Source organism: Pseudophryne corroboree, chromosome 6, assembly GCF_028390025.1.
Source record: "Pseudophryne corroboree isolate aPseCor3 chromosome 6, aPseCor3.hap2, whole genome shotgun sequence".
Lineage (NCBI taxonomy): Eukaryota > Metazoa > Chordata > Amphibia > Anura > Myobatrachidae > Pseudophryne > Pseudophryne corroboree.
In genome coordinates, this window is record NC_086449.1 from 116,634,401 (window position 1) to 116,654,081 (window position 19,681).

A 19,681-nucleotide genomic window follows, 5' to 3' on the forward strand; every position below is an offset into this window, starting at 1 on the left:
AAGTTTCTAATGGCCCATGAGTTACAATTTTAGTTTTTTTCACGGTTTACAAGCCCCGGTCCCATTACAAAAACTATACCACACGGCAGTGAAAGATCAAATGTAATCATCACACACAATGTTGCTGAATAGCTGCAAAGGCCTGTGATAAAAAATATTGTGTGTACAGAATATAATCCTTACAAGCTATACACACGAATTCCAGGGACATTATAATATGGGATTGCGGGTAAACTAGCAAACAACAGCAAAAATACCACACCTTAGATCAAGACAGTTGCATGTAATATAATCCTTTGATCATAAAAACATGACTGTTAATTCTAAAGCTACTCGCTATATTGTAGCTAGAACCTGAATGTAGTCAGAACTGCATGTGCTGGAAACGATGTGATACTAATGAGAAGCAATAAATAGTGTTACATACCTCCCAGCATGACCCACTCCAGGAGGGACAAAATGCTCTGCTCCTGGACTTCCCTCTTAATTTATGATTGCCATCACCTGTGCTGAAACCAGAGCCATAACTAGGTGTGTGCAGAAGGTGCATTGCCAACAGCGCATTTGCCTTGTGGGTGCACCTTCTACATACACCCCGAGTGGCCGCATATTTTCCCCCTGGTGGCCGCTCCTTCTGCTCCCCCCATGCCTGGTGCCCGCAACCCAAGCTCTGTGCCGCTGGTCACTGCTGTAGTCAGTGGCAGTGCTGGCCAGCCTGCCACCCTGCTTTGCCCGTGGCCTGCCTCTTCCCTGCAACCATTGGTTTGCAGTGGGAGCGGCAGCGCTCCGCTGCAAGCTCAGACCTTCTGTGATGTGCATGGAGCCAGGGACACATGTCTCAGCCTGGGACAGCTGAGAGATAACCGGCAGCCGAAGCAGCAGCTAATGTTCACTCCGGGCAGCTTCTCACCGATCCTGTGGAGAAAGGGGCTGCATCGATGACCTCTCTGCAGTGTTCAGACCAGGTAGCAGATGCACCCAGGCGCTGAGTCCCAGCATGCAGCAACAGCGTAGCGCTCATAATGTAATGCAGACAGAAGAAGACCACCTTTCTTGGTAAGTACAGTATTTGGAGAGCATGGGTGAGGGAAGGATAGCAAATCACTATCAGGAACATACAGATGGAGGTGTAGTACACATTATAGCAGGCAAATACACATGTGAGTGTCTGTGTGGGTAGAAGCGGGTGAGGAGCATAAAGTACACATAAATGAGATAAAACATACGGAGTGGGTGGATTGAAGAGCTATGTAAAGCACTATAGGAGCACCACTTTGAAAACAAAGAAGAACATAGGGCACTATAAAAAGAAAACAGACAGGGGGCACTTTAAAAATAAAACAGACGGAGCATTGTACAAAATAACAGTTCCAGACAGGGGCACACATGGTAAGGAAATACAGAAACGCCCACTACACTACTCTACACTATATTACGCTATACAGTACTACAGTACACTACACCCTAAGGGTAGGTGGGGGGGGGGGGGGAGGAAAGGGCTCTGCCTGGCGTACTGTGTAAAAGGTGACTCTACCTGCCATAATATGTAAAAGGGAGCTCTGCCTGCTGTAATGTGTAAAAGGGGACTCTACCTGCCGTACGGTGCAAAAAGAGCTCTACATGGCGTACTGTGAAAAAGAGGACTCTACCTACCGTACTGTGTAAAAGGGGACTCTGTCTGCCGTAATGTATAAAAGGGAGCTCTGCCTGCCGTAATGTTTAAAAGTGGACTCTACCTGCCGTAATGTGTACCATGGAGCTGTGCCTGCCGTAATGTGTAAAAGGGGGACTCTGCCTGCTGTAATGTGTAAAAGGGGGCTCTACCTGGCGTAATGTGTAAAAGGGGAGTCTACCCGGCGTAATGTGTGATAGGGACTCTACCTGGCGTAATGTGTGATAGGGGCTCTACCTGGCGTAATGTGTGATAGGGGCTCTACCTGAAATAAAGTGTAAAACAGAGCTCTACATGGTGGAATATGTGACAAGGGCTCTACCTGGCATAATGTGTAAAATGGGCTCTACCTGGTGTAATGTGTGTAAGTGGCGCTACTGTGCAGCGTAATTTGAATAATGGAGACTACTGTGCAGCTTAATATGCATTGGTACTATTTTACTATTTTATGGTCACGCCCCTTCCCCATGAAGCCATGACCCTATCTTTTTGGCACACTGTCCCTATTTTGGATATGGGGGGACGGGGGTGGGGTGGGGGGACAGGGGGGGGAGGGGGGGGGGGACGCCAATGCTGTATTTTGCACACAGCGCTATAATCTCTAGTTACTGTACAGGTGCTGGCAAACATAAAATTAAGAAAAAATTACAGAAGCAGGGCATTGTGTCCCTCCTGGAGAGGGTCATGTTGGGAGGTATGGTGTTATACAATTGTAACTATTCCATTGAAACATTGCTGGATACAATCTGTGCAAAAGTATCAACTTAGACCACAACCTAAGCCTCATGACTCTGGGAATCTAAATGAAGAGACTATAAGGCTACTGTATATCTGGGTTGCATAGGGGGCTCTACATCTACTCAGTGAAAATAAAATTCAGATACAGTACCAAAGGCCCAGTATATAAAAGTAATCACTAATTGTTCTATTTTATTACTTTTTTTAAAATGTTTTTTTTTTTGTTTATGCACATATAATTATTGTGTATCCATTTAATGACTGCTAGAAAAGAAAAACCAAAAAACAAATTCACGTTAAATCTGATAAAATCATATTTATGGTGATTAATATAGTTTAAGACTCTTAAAGGGGACTATACAGATTTAAGACCAGTGTATATTCACCTGGAATAATGTGAATTAGCAATAAAAAAATAATACCTATCAATAAAATTGAAATGGAATTTATTGAAAGAACTATTTTTAAATTTACCATACAAATTTAAATGATAACTGTTAAATACATGGCATAAAAAAGTATACAAAAACTTGAAACAATAAATATGTAAAATGTTCCAAAAAATATGGAAAAAAAAAACCCATCTAAAAATGAATGCAAAGGAAAATACATTTTGTATGTCACTATTTTGTGGGATTGTATCATATCAATACTGATAAAAATGTTAATATCATTAAAATTTTGATAAAATGTTTATGGCAATCTAGTGGGGTCGTACGGAGTACAACGCTTCCAGCAATGTCTTCAGAGTCCAGCAGTCAACTGATGAAGCTAATGAAGGCTTCCTGTGAATCCATTGGCACTTCCGACAGTGAGAATTCCTAATTATAGCCCCTAACCAAGGTCGTCTTAATAGTATTGTGATCCTGTGCCATCACTCCACCTGCTTCCATGCAGTGACTGGCTGTCGGCACTCTGGTGGATAGCTGCATCCATCCACCAATCAGCATGCTAAATGCCATTCGCTGTCTGGCTGCAGGATGCGGTTGGGTACGGGATCCCGTTGGTAAGAATACCGATGCCGGGATCCTGACCACCAGAATGCTGGCAAGGGGATGATCGCAACAAAGCCCCTTTGGGCTCGCTACGTTAGCCACATTGTGGACTCAGTGACACCCAGGAGTGGGAACAGCTGTGGAGGTGCTGCCGACATTCTAGTGGTTGGGATCCCGGCGTCTGTATTCTAACTGCCGGGATTCTGACTACATTCCGCAGGATTGGAGGCAGGAAGGAGAATGCTGACTGGCTGCTTTTATTTGTGTGTAATTCACAATTAGAATGGTCAGACAGCATTCTCTACCTGCACTACAAGAAGCTCTGGAGGTACCGGCCCAGGGGGAGATGACCCTGGCCCATCCTACACGTTCTTGGAGGCCCCTTTACGATTGTAGGGACCTGGGCATCTGCCTACAATACTGTATCAATACTTTAAGATGGCACTGCCCTTAACCACTAACTCTAGCCTCCCCTTAGTGCCTAAGCAGATTGTTGGCACTTCATATGTGAACATGATGACATTCTACACATGTCGACATGTTTAATGTAGACATTTTAGCAATGTCAACATCATAACTGTTAGCAATGTGCTGTAAACATTACGAATGTCAACATTGTAAATTTTGACAATTTAAATACATCTCATCGCTTGATATCATGATGTTTTTATGATGACTACATAGAGTGTCTGTTATGCATAGCTGCATATTCTGGGGCCTCAGCACTGGCTTGTGCCTGAGTGTGATTTATTGTATGGGCAAACTGCCCAGACTGACCATAGAGAGAAATGGTCCATGGGGGTGTCCACAATGGGTATGTTCTTTATTCACACTCTGACAGTGTCACTTTGAATCATGTAACTGTTGAGTACCAATAGAAGAATTCAGGTTTAGCCAAAGTGATGGAAGCACCTAAATCCCTAAGGATCTTTTTCCCCCCCTCCAAAATCCAAGTTGAATGTGTACCTGCCTTTTCGTTGGCTCATCCCTTCCCATGCCACTACTTCAAAAAATGATGACCTCCACCTATGGCACAACAGGGTGTATCTTATGGGAAAGATTAAGGGTCATCATGACAACATATCACCTGGTAAGTATGGATCAGGCCCCCAGGAAAAGGCCCACAGCGTTACAGTTGGCAGGATTGATAAAAATGGAAGTACCTGCTTTGACCGGGTAGCTCACTTGGTTTGCCCTATATAGTGGCTGCTATAGTTTTGTTGGTTAGGAGGATTTGTGGTCAGCCATCCACTCTCCAATTTCCGTAGCCAGTTTTATCAGAATTTGCTCCAGTAAGACAAGAGCCAGGATCTCATCTCTTTTCGATGATTGTAGATCTTCCACCCATCAAGTACACAACAGCATTAACTGGGTGGCATATATCGCATGTGACCTAGAAACACTTTGAAGATAGCCCAGAACAATACACGGTACAATCTTTGGTTCATGTGATATGTGGGATTGCTAGGAGTCATCTCAGGAACATACTTTAAGAAGAGGTTCCATTAATCCTTTCAACAGATGACCAGTCAGTAGAAGAAGCTCTCTGCTGAATGTTTGGTTTGAAGAAAAGGGTGGATTTAAAAATATCTCCTAAATAGTGGTGCTTAACTCCAAAATAGTCATGCTTTAATAAACAGTTGCTAGGAAGATGATAAGATAATCTGGGGAGAGTATGGAGACAATGAGCTCAGACTTAGATATGAAGTTTAAGATGTCACTGGGACAGCCAGGAGAAAATTACAAATAGACATAGTTAGATACATGAGTGACAAAATATTGGGGGAAAGAGTATCACAGGAAGAGTGCAGACTTGAGTTTCATCAGCATAAAGTTGGAACTGGAACCAAAAAAGCGGATGTGCTCACCCAGTGCAAAATATAAGGGTTGAACAGAAGGGGACCTTGAATAGAGCCCTGAGGGGCACCAACAGTTAGCAGATGATGGATTAGGTGGAGTCATGAGAAGAGACAGCTAAAGAGCAGTCAGATAGGCAGGAAGACAGCTCTCAGAGTACACTGTTAAAGGGATTATTGGAGTGAATGATTTACAAAATGTCAAAGGTAGAGGACCAGCAGATTATGTACAGAGTGCACCCTTTAGATGATGTCAGTGAAGTACATTTTTGGAGAGCAGTCATATCCAGATTGAAGTGGGCCAAGCAGAGTGGGAGGAAAGAAAATCTGCTCAAGAAATTTTGTGTCTAAAAGGATGAAAACAGGTGGGGGAGGTAATTACTGAGAGACTCAGTGTCAGGACTGTATTTTTAAAGAATGGCAGAGATAAGGGCATGCTTGAATGCTGAGGGATCATTGACTAATGAGAGAGATAAAAGGCCAAAGTGGTAAGATGATTAAAGACGGTAGGAAAAAGCAAGATGAATGGTAAGGGCTAAAACCTCTGCTCTAAAAAACAGATAGATTTAAGTCATAGTTGACAGGATTGTAGGAGAGGACGGAGGGGTAGAGGCCAGACGGGAAGGAGGTGGTTAGAGGAGGGGTGTATGGTGGGAGATGAAGTCCTGGTAGATGGACTTAATTTTGCATGTAAAAATGTCAAGTGCAGAGATAGAGATGTGGGGACACAAAAGACAAACGAAGGTAGTGGAGAGCTCTGGGAGGCCTGAGAAAAGATAATGGATTTGAAAGAAGACTGTTTGAAGGAGGAAAGGGCATCATCCAGTGATATATCTATAATGGTTGCAGGGTGGGTTGTGCACACTGACCACTGGGATCCCATGCCATGCTCACTGCACCCAGAACAGACCCCACTCTACATGCCAAGTAGCAGGCACCACTCTTTCACTTGATGCCAGCAACCATTTATTCTTGTGATATGTTTGGACACTTGTTGCCAGCTCATGAGATCCAAAGACTCTGTATCTGTGCCAGAGCCATTATGACCTTCTGCACATGTGCCATCATTTTGAAAATACCAGATGGATGCTGGCAGCATGCATAGTAGGCATATGCCACTGCAATCATTAATTTGCCTGTGCCACAGAAGCTGAGCATGAATTTGATTGAGGATGTCCACCAGGGAGCTGATTTTCCTACAGCGTTGCTCATACGTAGATCGATTATACTTTGCTGGTATCTGGTGCATTTGGAATGTTGCAGATTTGTGAATGGTGAACAGTGACAGCTGGACCAACAGAGTCCAGGTAAGAAGCAGGGGTGACATCGTAAATGAAAATGGCTTGATAATGTGAGGTGTAATTTGTGTTACAATTTGGCTGGAAATATAATGTATGTACATTTTGATATATTCCTTTTTTTATTTTCTCCCCCTCACATCAAAACCTGGAAGTGCCACTGAATTGTAGAGAGAATGTCCTATCTCAAGAACTCTGGAGCACTGCCCCAGTCTCCTTTACAGACCAGTTACTCTTCTTCAAGCAAGGCAGGTCTGAAGTGTAAGTCAACTCCGAACTAGGTTGGTACACAGTAGCAAAATCAGAGGTTTCTGTGAGGGTACAGTCCCAGAAAATATTGTAGACCTATTACAGAGGAGCTGCAACTCCAAATAACCCTGTTCCAAAATGCATGTCATTTCAATTACATGTAAGCAAGAAGGATGTGGCCTTTACAGCTATCTGAATGGGATAGTTATTTACCATCCTTGGGGACCCAATAATCCTTTGCCTTATATCAGGCCCTGATCATTAGTCCCTTTATCTGCTTGCGGTACAGCTCTGCATCTAAATAAGTTTGTTGCCAAATTGCTCCACTCCTCGGATGACCATTGCCTGTCATCTTGGCCTGCAAGCTGGTGGGCCTAACTGTTTAAGTTTTTTTCTCTAGAAGGTGCCTGTCTCACCTGAAGTATGGCCCTTTTCAGCTCCTGTCTCGAACTCTGGACCACTTGCCTCATATCAGGCAAAATCCTGCTCCAACCAGGGCCAGCTGGGTAAGTGGGGATGCTAGTTTGATAAAACTATTACAACTCTAGCATTTTGGGCTTGTCATTTGTCAGCTGGCTAGCTATTGTGCAGGGCTTTCATATTTTTGTATTTTTTAGCTCTTCCACACCTGTCCATCTGTTCCTGTTTCACCCATTCTTCGCCTTGTCCTTCCATTTCCACTTTTTAATCCTGTGTCTTTCATCACCTTAATTCTTCCTTCTATTTTACATTCCACCCATTTGTCTCATCTTTCCTATTCCTCCCTCTGCCTTTTTTCTGTTCTCCCATTATTTCCTCCTTTTTCTTATAATCTCACGCTACTCTTCTCCCTGTTTCTCCTGTTTCCTTTTATCACCCTTATTCTTCACCTTATTTCTCCCATCCATCCCACTCACTTTCTCCCCTTATTGTCCTTCCTACTCCCCAACTCCTCTCCCCTTTTGCCGCCCCTATTTTTTTATTAAATCTACATTTCTCTATTTATCTATATGCCCATTGCACTCCCTTCCCCACCCACACAAACACAATCACACACAAACGATCACCTTCTCAAACTTTCTCTCTTAAATGGTTGTAATTCTAGGGAATATCATTGTTATTATTTTTATCATCATCATCATCATCATCATCATCGTCATCGTCATTATTATTATTATTAATGTAATTGGGATCACAACAATCAGGATGCTGATGTTCAGAAGACCAGCATCGGTATCCTAACACCACTCATTATCCCGATGGTCACAATTGCGGATGTAAGTATGAAGGGGAGGGTTAGGGTTAGACTGCAGGAGGGAAGGTTAGGTACTAGTGGGAGGGTTATAGTTAGGCTGTGGGAGGAGAGGGTTAGGGTTAAGCTGTGGGGAGGGAGTATTAGGGTTAGGCACTATGAAGGGGGATTAAGGTTAGGGTGGGGATGGTTAGGGTTAGGCTGAGGGAAGGGAGGGTTGTGTTTAGGCACTAAGGTGGAGGGTTAGACTGCAAGTGGGGAGGGTTAGGGGGTAGGGGAAGAGGGTTATTATACTAAACGCTCCCCTGTTGGGACTCTCAGCATCAGGATGCCACTGACGGTCTTCTGACCGCCGTCATCCCGAATGACGGCGTCCCGTATCTATTTTAAGGTCAGTATCACACAGACTGATGAAGTAAAAGAATTGCTGGTGGAGTGGCTGGTCCACATTGTCAAATGCAGCAGAGAGTTCAAAGAAAATAAGCATACTGTAGTGGCCCTTGGATTTGGCAGCAAGAAGGTGACTGCAAATCTAACGTTAGGGCAGTTTCAGTGGTGCGGAGAAGACAGAAGGCAGACTGAAATAAGTAAAACAAGGAGTAGGAGGAAAGAAAGGCAGTTGTAGAAAATATGCTCAAGGAGTTTAAAGTCAAAAGGTAGATGATAGATAGGTTGGTAGTTGGATAGAGTGTTAGGATCGAGGAAAGGATTTTTAAGAATAGGGGAGACAAGGGCATGCTTGAGGGAAGAGGGGACAGTGCACATGCCACAATGTGGGTATGGCTCACTGGCATTTCTATAATGGGTACAGTGTGTGTAGTGCAAACAGGCCTATGGGTCTATGGTCCTACATCACACACATTGCACCCAGGTTCAAATACGTACCTCTCCGGAGTCCCGAGTCAACAATGCAGCTGCGGGGGAAAAGTCACTGGAAAAATGGCTGACGAACCTGCGGATTAATGTTTAAACATCGGTACATGATGGGTGCAGCATTTCCAGAGATCTGTGCAAGCACTGTAGACTCTGGCACAATGCCAGAGTTTACGGTGCCATAGATAGGACGGGTTCCACACACAGTCTGCACACGGCTCTCCTCCTCTGTTAATCCACCCCTAGTATAGTGCACAGTACAGGCAGCATGAATACAGTCGTTATGTGGAAATGAAATGACCCTTTCATGCCTAGAAATTAGAGTGGGGTATCCAAGTCTTCTGAAAGAGTTTGGAAGTAGAATACCGTCACTTGTAGGGTTCAATGGCTAGAATAACAATAGCAACATTTTGAATTATATGTCTGGCATGGTGGTGGACTCCTAAAAGAATTGGATTGTGGTCAGATTGATCGACAATTGTCATGTCAAAATGCAATTGTCAGAATTCGTTTGGATCTCCCATTGTGAGAACATATTAGCAGGGACTGAAGTTCACGGTATAATAGCAAGTTTATTAAATCAATGTACAACTGTAAACAATAAATATAAAGCAGGAATAACTAGAGAACACAAAGGGGAAACTGAGGGGACATGGGATGCCAGGAGACTGTGAGTACATGAAAATGATGTAGACTGTGGTAGAGTATGCACGTACTGTACCAGGGTTGCAGGATTGCACTGTAGCTGGACTGCAGGATTGCACTGTAGCTGGATCACAGGATGGCACTGATGATTTGTAAACTTGTGAACGGTGACTAAAGGTGCTGATGAGTTAAGGAACTTGTGAATGATGATTTAAGACACTGGTGATTTGCAGACTTGTAAATGGTGACTGAAGATGCTGATGAGTTAAGGAACTTGTGAATGATGATTGAAAACACAGATGATTTGCAAAGTTGTAAGCGATGACTGAAGACGCTGATGATTCCAGGAACTTGAGAATAATAATTAAAGACACTGGTGGTTTGCAGAGTAGAAAACGGTGACTGAAGACGCTGATGATTCCAGGAACTCGAGAATAACAATTAAAGACACTGGCGGTGACTGGAGACACTGATTATTCTAGGAACTTGAAAATAATACTTAAAGACTCTGATGCAGACACCGACTCCCAGCACGCTGATGACCGAGACACATTAAAGTCCAGAAGCTGCTTGAGAATGCTGGAAGCTGTGCAGCAGTTAACGCTGGAAGCACCGGAGACACTGGGGTAGACTGCGGAGAAACTCGCCGGGAACAAGAGCACTGGCAGTTCTTTGGTCGATTTAGCAGCAGAGACCAGCATGACCAGGACCAGGAGCTGTGACAATCTTGACTCAATGAACTGGCAACAAGGAGCCTGTGTGGCTGGCCTAAGTAGTGAGTTCAGGTGCTGCTCACAGCTGTGGTAAGTAACAGCTACTAATCAAGCTGCAGATACAGAGCAGAACGCTGAGCACCAGAGCAGAGAGCGCCACCCCAGGCATGGAGGAGAAACTACATGGATTGTGACAGTACCCCCTCCCTAAGGAGCGGATTCCAGACGCTCAACACATGTCAGAGTCTGAATCAAAAGGTAGAGGGCATATCAGGGTATCCTCATGCTGCCAAGGAAGTCCAACAGAGGCTTTCAACTTAGATTTTCCCTTTTTCTTCTTTCTCCTTTTTTGTGGATTTCCCAGTAGGAACAGTAGACTGGAGCTGAAGAAAACCAACAGGTAAGCTGATTTGCTGGAGTCTCTAAGCTGGCAACAGGATTCTCGGATGAACCAAGATAGATAGGAACCTTAGATGACCCCGGCTGGGCAGGAACCTCAATTGGGACTGAAGACTGGTAAGACCATGAATTGAATTTCTTAATTACCATTTCACTGAAGGCCACAAGATTGAGAAGAACTGGGTCATTGGTCTCAATTAGTGGACTAGCCCAAGCCGTGGCTTCTCCTCTGAAGGTCAGGAATAAAAATGTAACTATGTTGGATGGAGTAATTCCGAGGGAAGGATCTGTCTCCATCATAGAAACATATCGATTAACTAGTGCGAAGTATTGCGTTAAATCTCCATCAAAGTAATCCAAAGATGGAGCGTTGGATGAATTCTGTGAAGTGGAAACTTGATTTTCTGGAAACACTGGAGATGGATCATCAGGACATTGAGGAGGGGACAGACTTTCAGGAGACTGGTCAGAAATATATGATGATCCTAACCGAACTTTGACTAGAGACTTGGATGGTACTTTTTGGATTTGGTCCTTCCCGGAAGTCCTGGGGGACTGGGCTCTACCCAAATTGTGAGCCAACAAGTTAGTAGTAAGATTGGAACCCAGGACTACAACAGTGCCTATGTGTCTAGATATAAGGCCTGTGTTGTGAGAAAGGAGAGTGCTAGATTCTTCCTCCGAGATTGACATAATGCTCAAAGCCCCCTCTTCACGGGGCTGAACTAAGGCAGAAACCCCCTCTTCACGGGGCTAAACTAAGGTGGTCATTCCGAGTTATTCGCTCGGTAAATTTCTTCGCATCGCAGCGATTTTCCGCTTAGTGCGCATGCGCAATGTTCGCACTGCGACTGCGCCAAGTAAATTTGCTATGCAGTTAGGAATATTACTCACGGTTTTTTCTTCGTTCTGGTGATCGTAATGTGATTGACAGGAAGTGGGTGTTTCTGGGCGGAAACAGGCCGTTTTAGGGGCGTGTGGGAAAAAATGCTACCGTTTCTGGGAAAAACGCGGGAGTGGCTGGAGAAACGGAGGAGTGTCTGGGCGAACGCTGGGTGTGTTTGTGACGTCAAACAAGGAACGACAAGCACTGAACTGATCGCACTGGCAAAGTAAGTCTCGAGCTACTCAGAAACTGCACAGAAATGTCTTATCGCTATATTGCGAATCTTTCGTTCGCAATTTTAAGAAGCTAAGATTCACTCCCAGTAGGCGGCGGCTTAGCGTGTGCAATGCTGCTAAAAGCAGCTTGCGAGCGAACAACTCGGAATGAGGGCCTAAGGCAGGAGCCCCCTCTTCACGGGGCTGAACTAAGGCAGGAGCCCCCTCTTCACAGGGCTGAACTAAGGCAGGAGCCCCCTCTTCACGGGGCTGGGCTGAGGCAAGAGCCCCCTCTTCACGGGGCTGGGCTGAGGCAAGAGCCCCCTCTTCACGGGGCTGGGCTGAGGCAAGAGCCCCCTCTTCACGGGGCTGGGCTGAGGCAAGAGCCCCCTCTTCACGGGGCTGGGCTGAGGCAGGAGCCCCCTCTTCACGGGGCTGGGCTGAGGCAAGAGCCCCCTCTTCACGGGGCTGGGCTGAGGCAGGAGCCCCCTCTTCAAGGAGCTGGCCTGAGGCAAGAGCCCCCACTTCACGGGGCTGGCCTGAGGCAAGAGCCCCCACTTCACGGGGCTGGCCTGAGGCAAGAGCCCCCACTTCACGGGGCTGGCCTGAGGCAAGAGCCCCCACTTCACGGGGCTGGGCTGGGCAGCACTCTGTAGGCTCTCGGGCGGGGCAGCACTCTGTAGACTCTCGGGCTGGGCTGCACTCTGTAGACTCTCGGGCTGGGCAGCACTCTGTAGACTCTCGGGCTGGGCAGCACTCTGTAGACTCTCGGGCTGGGCAGCACTCTGTAGACTCTCGGGCTGGGCAGCACTCTGTAGACTCTCGGGCTGGGCAGCACTCTGTAGACTCTCGGGCTGGGCAGCACTCTGTAGACTCTCGGGCTGGGCAGCACTCTGTAGACTCTCGGGCTGGGCAGCACTCTGTAGACTCTCGGGCTGGGCAGCACTCTGTAGACTCTCGGGCTGGGCAGCACTCTGTAGACTCTCGGGCTGGGCAGCACTCTGTAGACTCTCGGGTTGGGCAGCACTCTGTAGACTCTCGGGCTGGGCAGCACTCTGTAGACTCTCGGGCTGGACCCTCTGAACCCCTCACTGGGGCTGGACGCTCTGAACCCCTCACTGGGGCTGGACGCTCTGAAGAACCCCCTCTTGGGGCTGGACGCTCTGAAGAACCCCTCACTGGGGCTGGACGCTCTGAACCCCTCACTGGGGCTGGACACTCTGAAGAACCCCTTCTTGGGGCAAGATACTCTGAAGAACCCCTTCTTGGGGCTGGACACTCTGAAGAACCCCCTCCTAGGGCGACAGGCTTGGAAACTCTAGGTGGAAGACCAGTTTTGTGACAGATGGTATTTAAAGATTGGAGATACACTCTGCCCCCATTTCTTGGTTTTCGAATGGGACAGGTTAAAATAAAATGTCCTTGACCCCCACAATACAGGCAAAGTTTATAGTCTCTACGATACTGGCGTTCTGTTTCAGAGAGGCTAGGTCGAGGGAAACTTTGGAACTTGCCTCTTGTCTGAGGAGGAGAGGTGCCCCTAGCATGCCTAGTCCATGGGTCAGAAGAAAACTCCTTTTCTGGAGCTATTTTACTGGGGTCCACCAGTCTCCCCAGGAATTCAGGAAGAACGCATAGAATACCGGACACTAAAGTCTGTAGCTGGTCTAACTTCTCCTTTAAAACCCCCAGTTGTAACAAATCTAAAGAAGGTGATGTCCCGGGAGCTGAGGGGTTAACGAGCTGTGAGAAAACTCCCTCAGGCAGACTGCAATTATCTCCCCTGCTGTTTGTTTTTGGCCAGTTCATACTGTCAGAATTCGTTTGGATCTCCCATTGTGAGAACATATTAGCAGGGACTGATGTTCACGGTATAATAGCAAGTTTATTAAAGCAATGTACAACTGTAAACAATAAATATAAAGCAGGAATAACTAGAGAACACAAAGGGAAAACTGAGGGGACATGGGATGCCAGGAGACTGTGAGTACATGAAAATGATGTAGACTGTGGTAGAGTATGCACGTACCAGGGTTGCAGGATTGCACTGTAGCTGGACTGCAGGATTGCACTGTAGCTGGATCACAGGATGGCACTGATGATTTGTAAACTTGTGAACGGTGACTAAAGGTGCTGATGAGTTAAGGAACTTGTGAATGATGATTTAAGACACTGGTGATTTGCAGACTTATAAATGGTGACTGAAGATGCTGATGAGTTAAGGAACTTGTGAATGATGATTGAAAACACAGATGATTTGCAAAGTTGTAAGCGATGACTGAAGACGCTGATGATTCAAGGAACTTGAGAATAATAATTAAAGACACTGGTGGTTTGCAGAGTAGAAAACGATGACTGAAGACGCTGATGATTCCAGGAACTTGAGAATAATAATTAAAGACACTGGTGGTTTGCAGAGTAGAAAATGGTGACTGAAGACGCTGATGATTCCAGGAACTCGAGAATAACAATTAAAGACACTGGTGGTTTGCAGAGTAGTACACGTTGACTGGAGACACTGATGATTCTAGGAACTTGAAAATAATACTTAAAGACTCTGATGCAGACACTGACTCCCAGCACGCTGATGACCGAGACACATTAAAGTCCAGAAGCTGCTTGAGAACGCTGGAAGCTGTGCAGCAGTTAACGCTGGAAGCACCGGAGACACTGGGGTAGACTGCGGAGAAACTCGCCGGGAACAAGAGCACTGGCAGTTCTTTGGTCGATTTAGCAGCAGAGACCAGCATGACCATGACCAGGACCAGGAGCTGTAACAATCTTGACTCAATGAACTGGCAACAGGGAGCCTGTGTGGCTGGCCTAAGTAGTGAGTTCAGGTGCTGCTCACAGCTGTGGTAACAGCTAATTATCAAGCTGCAGATACAGAGCAGAACGCGGAGCACCAGAGCAGAGAGCGCCACCCCAGGCATGGAGGAGAAACTACATGGATTGTGACAGCAATATGTCAACAAGGAGGACATGTTGACATGAAGAACTGGCGACAAACCATCCCTGGTGATCTAGTAATGTCTTAACGTCTCCTGTTGGTGGTTGCAGCTCCAGCAGTCACTTAAGGAGCAGTTTCGGTGGCGTTGTCCCTGCTGAGGTGTATCTGTGAGTATTCTACCCCCTATTCCTTCCTAATCCTAACCTCTATCCTTAAACAACCCCATCCCGCTACACAGCCTAACCTTTCCGAGAGTGCTTAACCCTAACTGTCGACATCCTCAGAACATTGCATTTAACATGGTGATATTTCATGTGTCGGCATTGTGAACATGTCAACATGTTGAGGATGTGGACATGGTACTTGACAATGGCCCAGATGCATCATCGCTTGGAAAGTGATAAAATGGAGAGTGAAAAAGTACCAGCCAATCAGCTCCTAACTTCCATGTTACAGGCTGTGTTTGAAAAATGGCAGTTAGGAGCTGATTGACTGGTACTTTTTCACTCTCCATTGTATCACTTTCCAAGCGATGATGCATCTAGGCCAATATGTTGAACTTTGGAAATGTCAATATGGTTACTGTCAACACTCTGACTAGATATCCTAGGCGGGATAACTCTTCAAATAAACACTAATATTTTGGGCATATCATCTGCCAGCTTGTTAGATATTATGCAGGGCTTTTGGTCTTTTTTACACCACACCTTTCAATCTCTTACGAATCCTCTTGTCCCCTCCCAGCCACCCCCCCCCCACTTAACTCCCATCTCCCCCTATTCCTCCTCCTGTTTCTCCCATCTCCCCCTATTCTACTCCTATTTGCTCCCATTCTTCCATAAACCCCTATTTATTATTGTCCTGACCAGAGGCAAGCATGCAGTAGAGTGGATATATTTTGCAGTTACTGACACATTTTAGGCTGACAGTACCAACACAAACATCCAGGTGCGTCCCAGGCACTGGCCTTAATGGGAAGCAGGTAGCTTCCCGACTGATGGGATCCTGGTGGTCAATATAACGATGCTGGGATACTGAAGGAGGATGCAATGCCGATGTCTACATACCGACATTGTTCAGGGTGCCAGCATCACATTTACGACAGCCAGCACCAGCATCCCGACCGTCCTCACAGCGGGACGCGAAGGGGGGGGGGGGGTCCGGTTTGGGCAGGAAAGTTAGGATTAGGGACCGGGGAGACAGGGTTAGATTTAGGCACTTAGGAGGGGAGGTTAGGGTCAGGCATCAAGCGGGAAGGGTTAGGCTTAGGCAGCGGGAAAGGGAGGGTTAGGGTTAGCCACAAAGCGGGAAGGGTTAGGGTTAGTCACCCACAAGGGAGGGTTAGGGTAGGGAAAAGGTTAGGGTTAGGAGGATTCATGGGAGTCTATCGGGATTCTAATGCCCGGGATGCCGCTGTCGGTATACTGACAGCCGGCATCCCGTCCACCGGCAAAACATACTGGACCCGCCTCGCGTGCCTAATGAGAAATGCCACTGACTCCCCCCCCCCCCCCCCCCCGAAACACCAACCCAGTTTTATCTCATAGCAGTCTCAAAGTATTGGGACCATGTTACCATAGCTCTCTTACAGGCACAGCTATTCTGCATACATATGCAGAAATAGATAGCTACTTGGATCGTTATATGAACATTTGGGTCAAATACCATCAGCATTCTTCACTACGAGGAGAATTCCAGCCATCATTAACCTGTACTTGGCTCTCCTACATATTCTTCCTAGACAAGAGTGCAAATCCTTCTGTAAGGCAACCTGCCTGTGCTACTCACCCGGGAGTACAGGAGCCCACACATCACTTTTATGTGTTTTAAAATGCACCATCCTCTGCACAGATTGTGCCCTAGAGCACCTTCATTATCTGTAATGCCAGTAAGTGAGAATAGTGCCCCGATGGGACCTTTTTGCCTCGTAGAAAAGTAGAGATGTGTTACATGCCGGGCAGATCGAGCCTGGTGTGGATGAGCTGCCAGCGGCTGTTCCTCACTCCATTTGCAGCGTCTAGGCCAGCAATGACCATAGAGGGTTAGGGGAGTCCTTGTAGTACGGGTGTGGTGCAGAGAGCCAGGTCGCTGGTCCTCTCGTGCCCTATAAAGACTCCTTTTCTGCGCTAGGGAAACACAAGGGGAGAGCAGATTCTTCCTAACTCTCAGACAGGGAAGATTTTTCACAGATGCTCATCCGGCCAATAGGAGCACAGAACGCACCCCGCTCAGCATCCAATCACAGCACAGCCGGCGTCGTATATAAGAAACGTCGTCGTTTTGTTTAGCGTAGTGACTTGTCGTTAGAACGTTGCTGTATTTTGCGCTAACATGGCAGAAACTGCACCAGCCGTCGCCGCTGTCCCGCCGTCAGAGGTCGCAGCCAAAAAGAAGAGACAGCCGAAGAAAGCCGCAGGAGGAACCAAGAAAAGCGGCAAGTCTTCAGGTCCCAGCGTCTCCGAGCTGATCCTAAAGGCCGTGGCCGCCTCTAAGGAGCGCAGTGGAGTTTCTCTTGCCGCCCTGAAGAAGGCTCTGGCTGCCGGAGGCTATGATGTGGAGAAGAACAACAGTCGCATCAATGTAGGGGTGAAAGGATTGGTGACCAAAGGAACTCTCACCCAAGTGAAAGGCACTGGCGCATCCGGCTTCTTCAAGCTCAATAAGAAGCAGCTGGAGAGCAAGAAAGCCGCCCAGAAATCTCTGAAGCCCAAGAAACCCGCGGCACAGAAAGCGGCCAAGTCCCCGAAGAAGCCCAAGAGAGCTTTGAGTGCAGCCAAGAGCCTGAAGAAGGCGAAGAAACCCACAAAAGCGGCTGCTGCCAAAAGCCCAAAGAAGCCTAAAGCCGCGAAGCCTAAGAAGGCGGCCAAGAGTCCGGCCAAGAAGGCGGCGAAGCCCAAAGCAGCCAAGAGTCCGGCCAAGAAGGCAGCGAAGCCCAAAGCCGCCAAAAGCCCGGCCAAGAAGGCAGCTAAGCCCAAGAAAGCTGCGACCAAGAAGTGATGGAAGAGCTGCCGTAGCAGCCTCGCTTCCTTGTTATCCCCCCAAAGGCTCTTTTCAGAGCCACCCACCCTGTCTCGGCAGAGCTGTAGGCGCACGGCGTGACCAGTTGGGGGCGCCCTGTGTACAGATATTGAGTCACAACATAACGTTACAGTTCAGCAGTCTCTCAGTGGGATTTTTGGTTGCTTATTAATAGGTAACGCAGGGTTATTTATTAGCGCTACTGTAGCAAGACTGATCGGGAAATACCTGGATGTCCTGCTTCCTACCTCAGGCCGCTCACAATAGCGGCATGCTTCCTTCCTGTGTACTCGAACACTCACCATTCCCTGTGGCGAACAGTCTGCTGGGTAGCTGCTGAAAAGCAAGTATCATTTTAATGTTTGTTTTGCACTTTCTGAGAACACTAGCTACACAATAACAGGGAGATTGCTATACCAGAAAGAGAACCTCCAGTAGAGACAAATAGTTCTGTGCAGTTTCTATCCCCTGTATCAGAGTCGTTGGCAAGTAAGCTTCCCTACTTATTAATTGTTCAAGAGGTCGTTGTAACAGGATTATATATAAACTACACTTGGAGAAACATTCACAGCTGTGCCTTAATACACTATGCTTGAATTTTAGGACATATATTCTGTCAGTATGTCATCGTCATAATACAAGTGACATTTTAACTCAACATCTTTTCAAGAGTGTGTACGGTATATTACACCTACATCCTTCAGGATTTTTCATAAAACAATATCGAACCGATTCCACCCGGACACAAGGAGGCATCATCCAAATGGACAGAGGCAATTATGCTGCTGCCTTTTTCCATTCCAGATTGACTAGAATTCTAGATCTATATGGTCTATGCATTGTAAATGGCAACTTCTGGCGTCTAATATTTGAATATCCAGCGAGACTTTGTAGATGGGAAAGAAGTGTATTTCTATCGTTAGTATTGTGGATCTGACTTTAACAATACGCTTCCCTCGAAAAGCAGCATGTTCATAAAGCTCATTTCAGGAGTACTGTAGGTGGCCCTTAAAAGGGCCTTTTGTTAGCGTGTTTCGGGAAAGGAGATCAGCCAAAGAGGAGCCAGATCTTAACCTCCAAAACCATACAGAGTGCGGCCCTGGCGCTTGAGAGCATAGACCACATCCATAGCTGTCACAGTCTTCCTCTTGGCGTGCTCGGTGTAAGTGACGGCGTCCCGGATCACATTCTCTAGAAAGACCTTCAGCACCCCACGGGTCTCCTCGTAGATGAGACCAGAAATGCGCTTCACGCCACCTCTGCGAGCGAGACGGCGAATGGCTGGCTTCGTGATGCCCTGGATGTTGTCCCGCAGCACCTTCCTGTGGCGCTTAGCGCCTCCTTTCCCGAGTCCCTTACCACCTTTGCCTCTTCCTGACATCTTCAAACAGCTTGCGAGTTGCAATCAGTAAGAAACTAATACTAATGAGAAGCAATAAACAGTGTTATGCAATTGTAACTATTCCATCGAAACATTGCTGGATACAATCTGTGCAAAAGTATCAACTTAGACCACAACCTGAGCCTCATGACTCTGGGAAACTAAATGAAGAGACTATAAGGCATATAGGGGGCTCTACAGCTACTCAGTGGAAATAAAATTCAGATACAGTACACAAAGTATATAAAAGTAAACACTAATTTTTCTATTTTATTACTTTTTTATGTTTTTATTTATGCACATGTAATTATTGTGTATCCATTTCACGACTGCTAGAAAAGAAAAGAAAATTACGTTAAATCTGATAAAAACATATTTATGGTGATTCATATAGTTTAAGACTCCTAAAGTGGACTATACAGATTTAAGACCAGTGTATATTCACCTGGAATTATGTGAATTAGCAATAAAAAATAATACCTATCAATAAAATTTAAATGGAATTTATTGAAAGAACGCTTTTTAAATGTACCATACAAATTTAAATTATCACTGTTAAATA

At 46.3% G+C, this 19,681-nt stretch overlaps 2 protein-coding genes across 2 annotated transcripts; one reads left to right on the plus strand and one right to left on the minus strand.

Moving 5' to 3' along the window:
- The first annotated feature begins 17,051 nt into the window (after positions 1 to 17,051).
- Positions 17,052 to 17,717, plus strand: LOC134934415 (histone H1C-like). The gene has a single exon (XM_063929858.1). The coding sequence runs from the start codon at positions 17,052 to 17,054 to the stop codon at positions 17,715 to 17,717; it is 666 nt and encodes a 221-aa protein (XP_063785928.1).
- A 1,090-nt stretch (positions 17,718 to 18,807) lies between these two features.
- LOC134934416 (histone H4) lies at positions 18,808 to 19,119 on the minus strand. Its single transcript, XM_063929859.1, has one exon. The coding sequence runs from the start codon at positions 19,117 to 19,119 to the stop codon at positions 18,808 to 18,810; it is 312 nt and encodes a 103-aa protein (XP_063785929.1).
- Between the last annotated feature and the right edge of the window lie 562 nt (positions 19,120 to 19,681).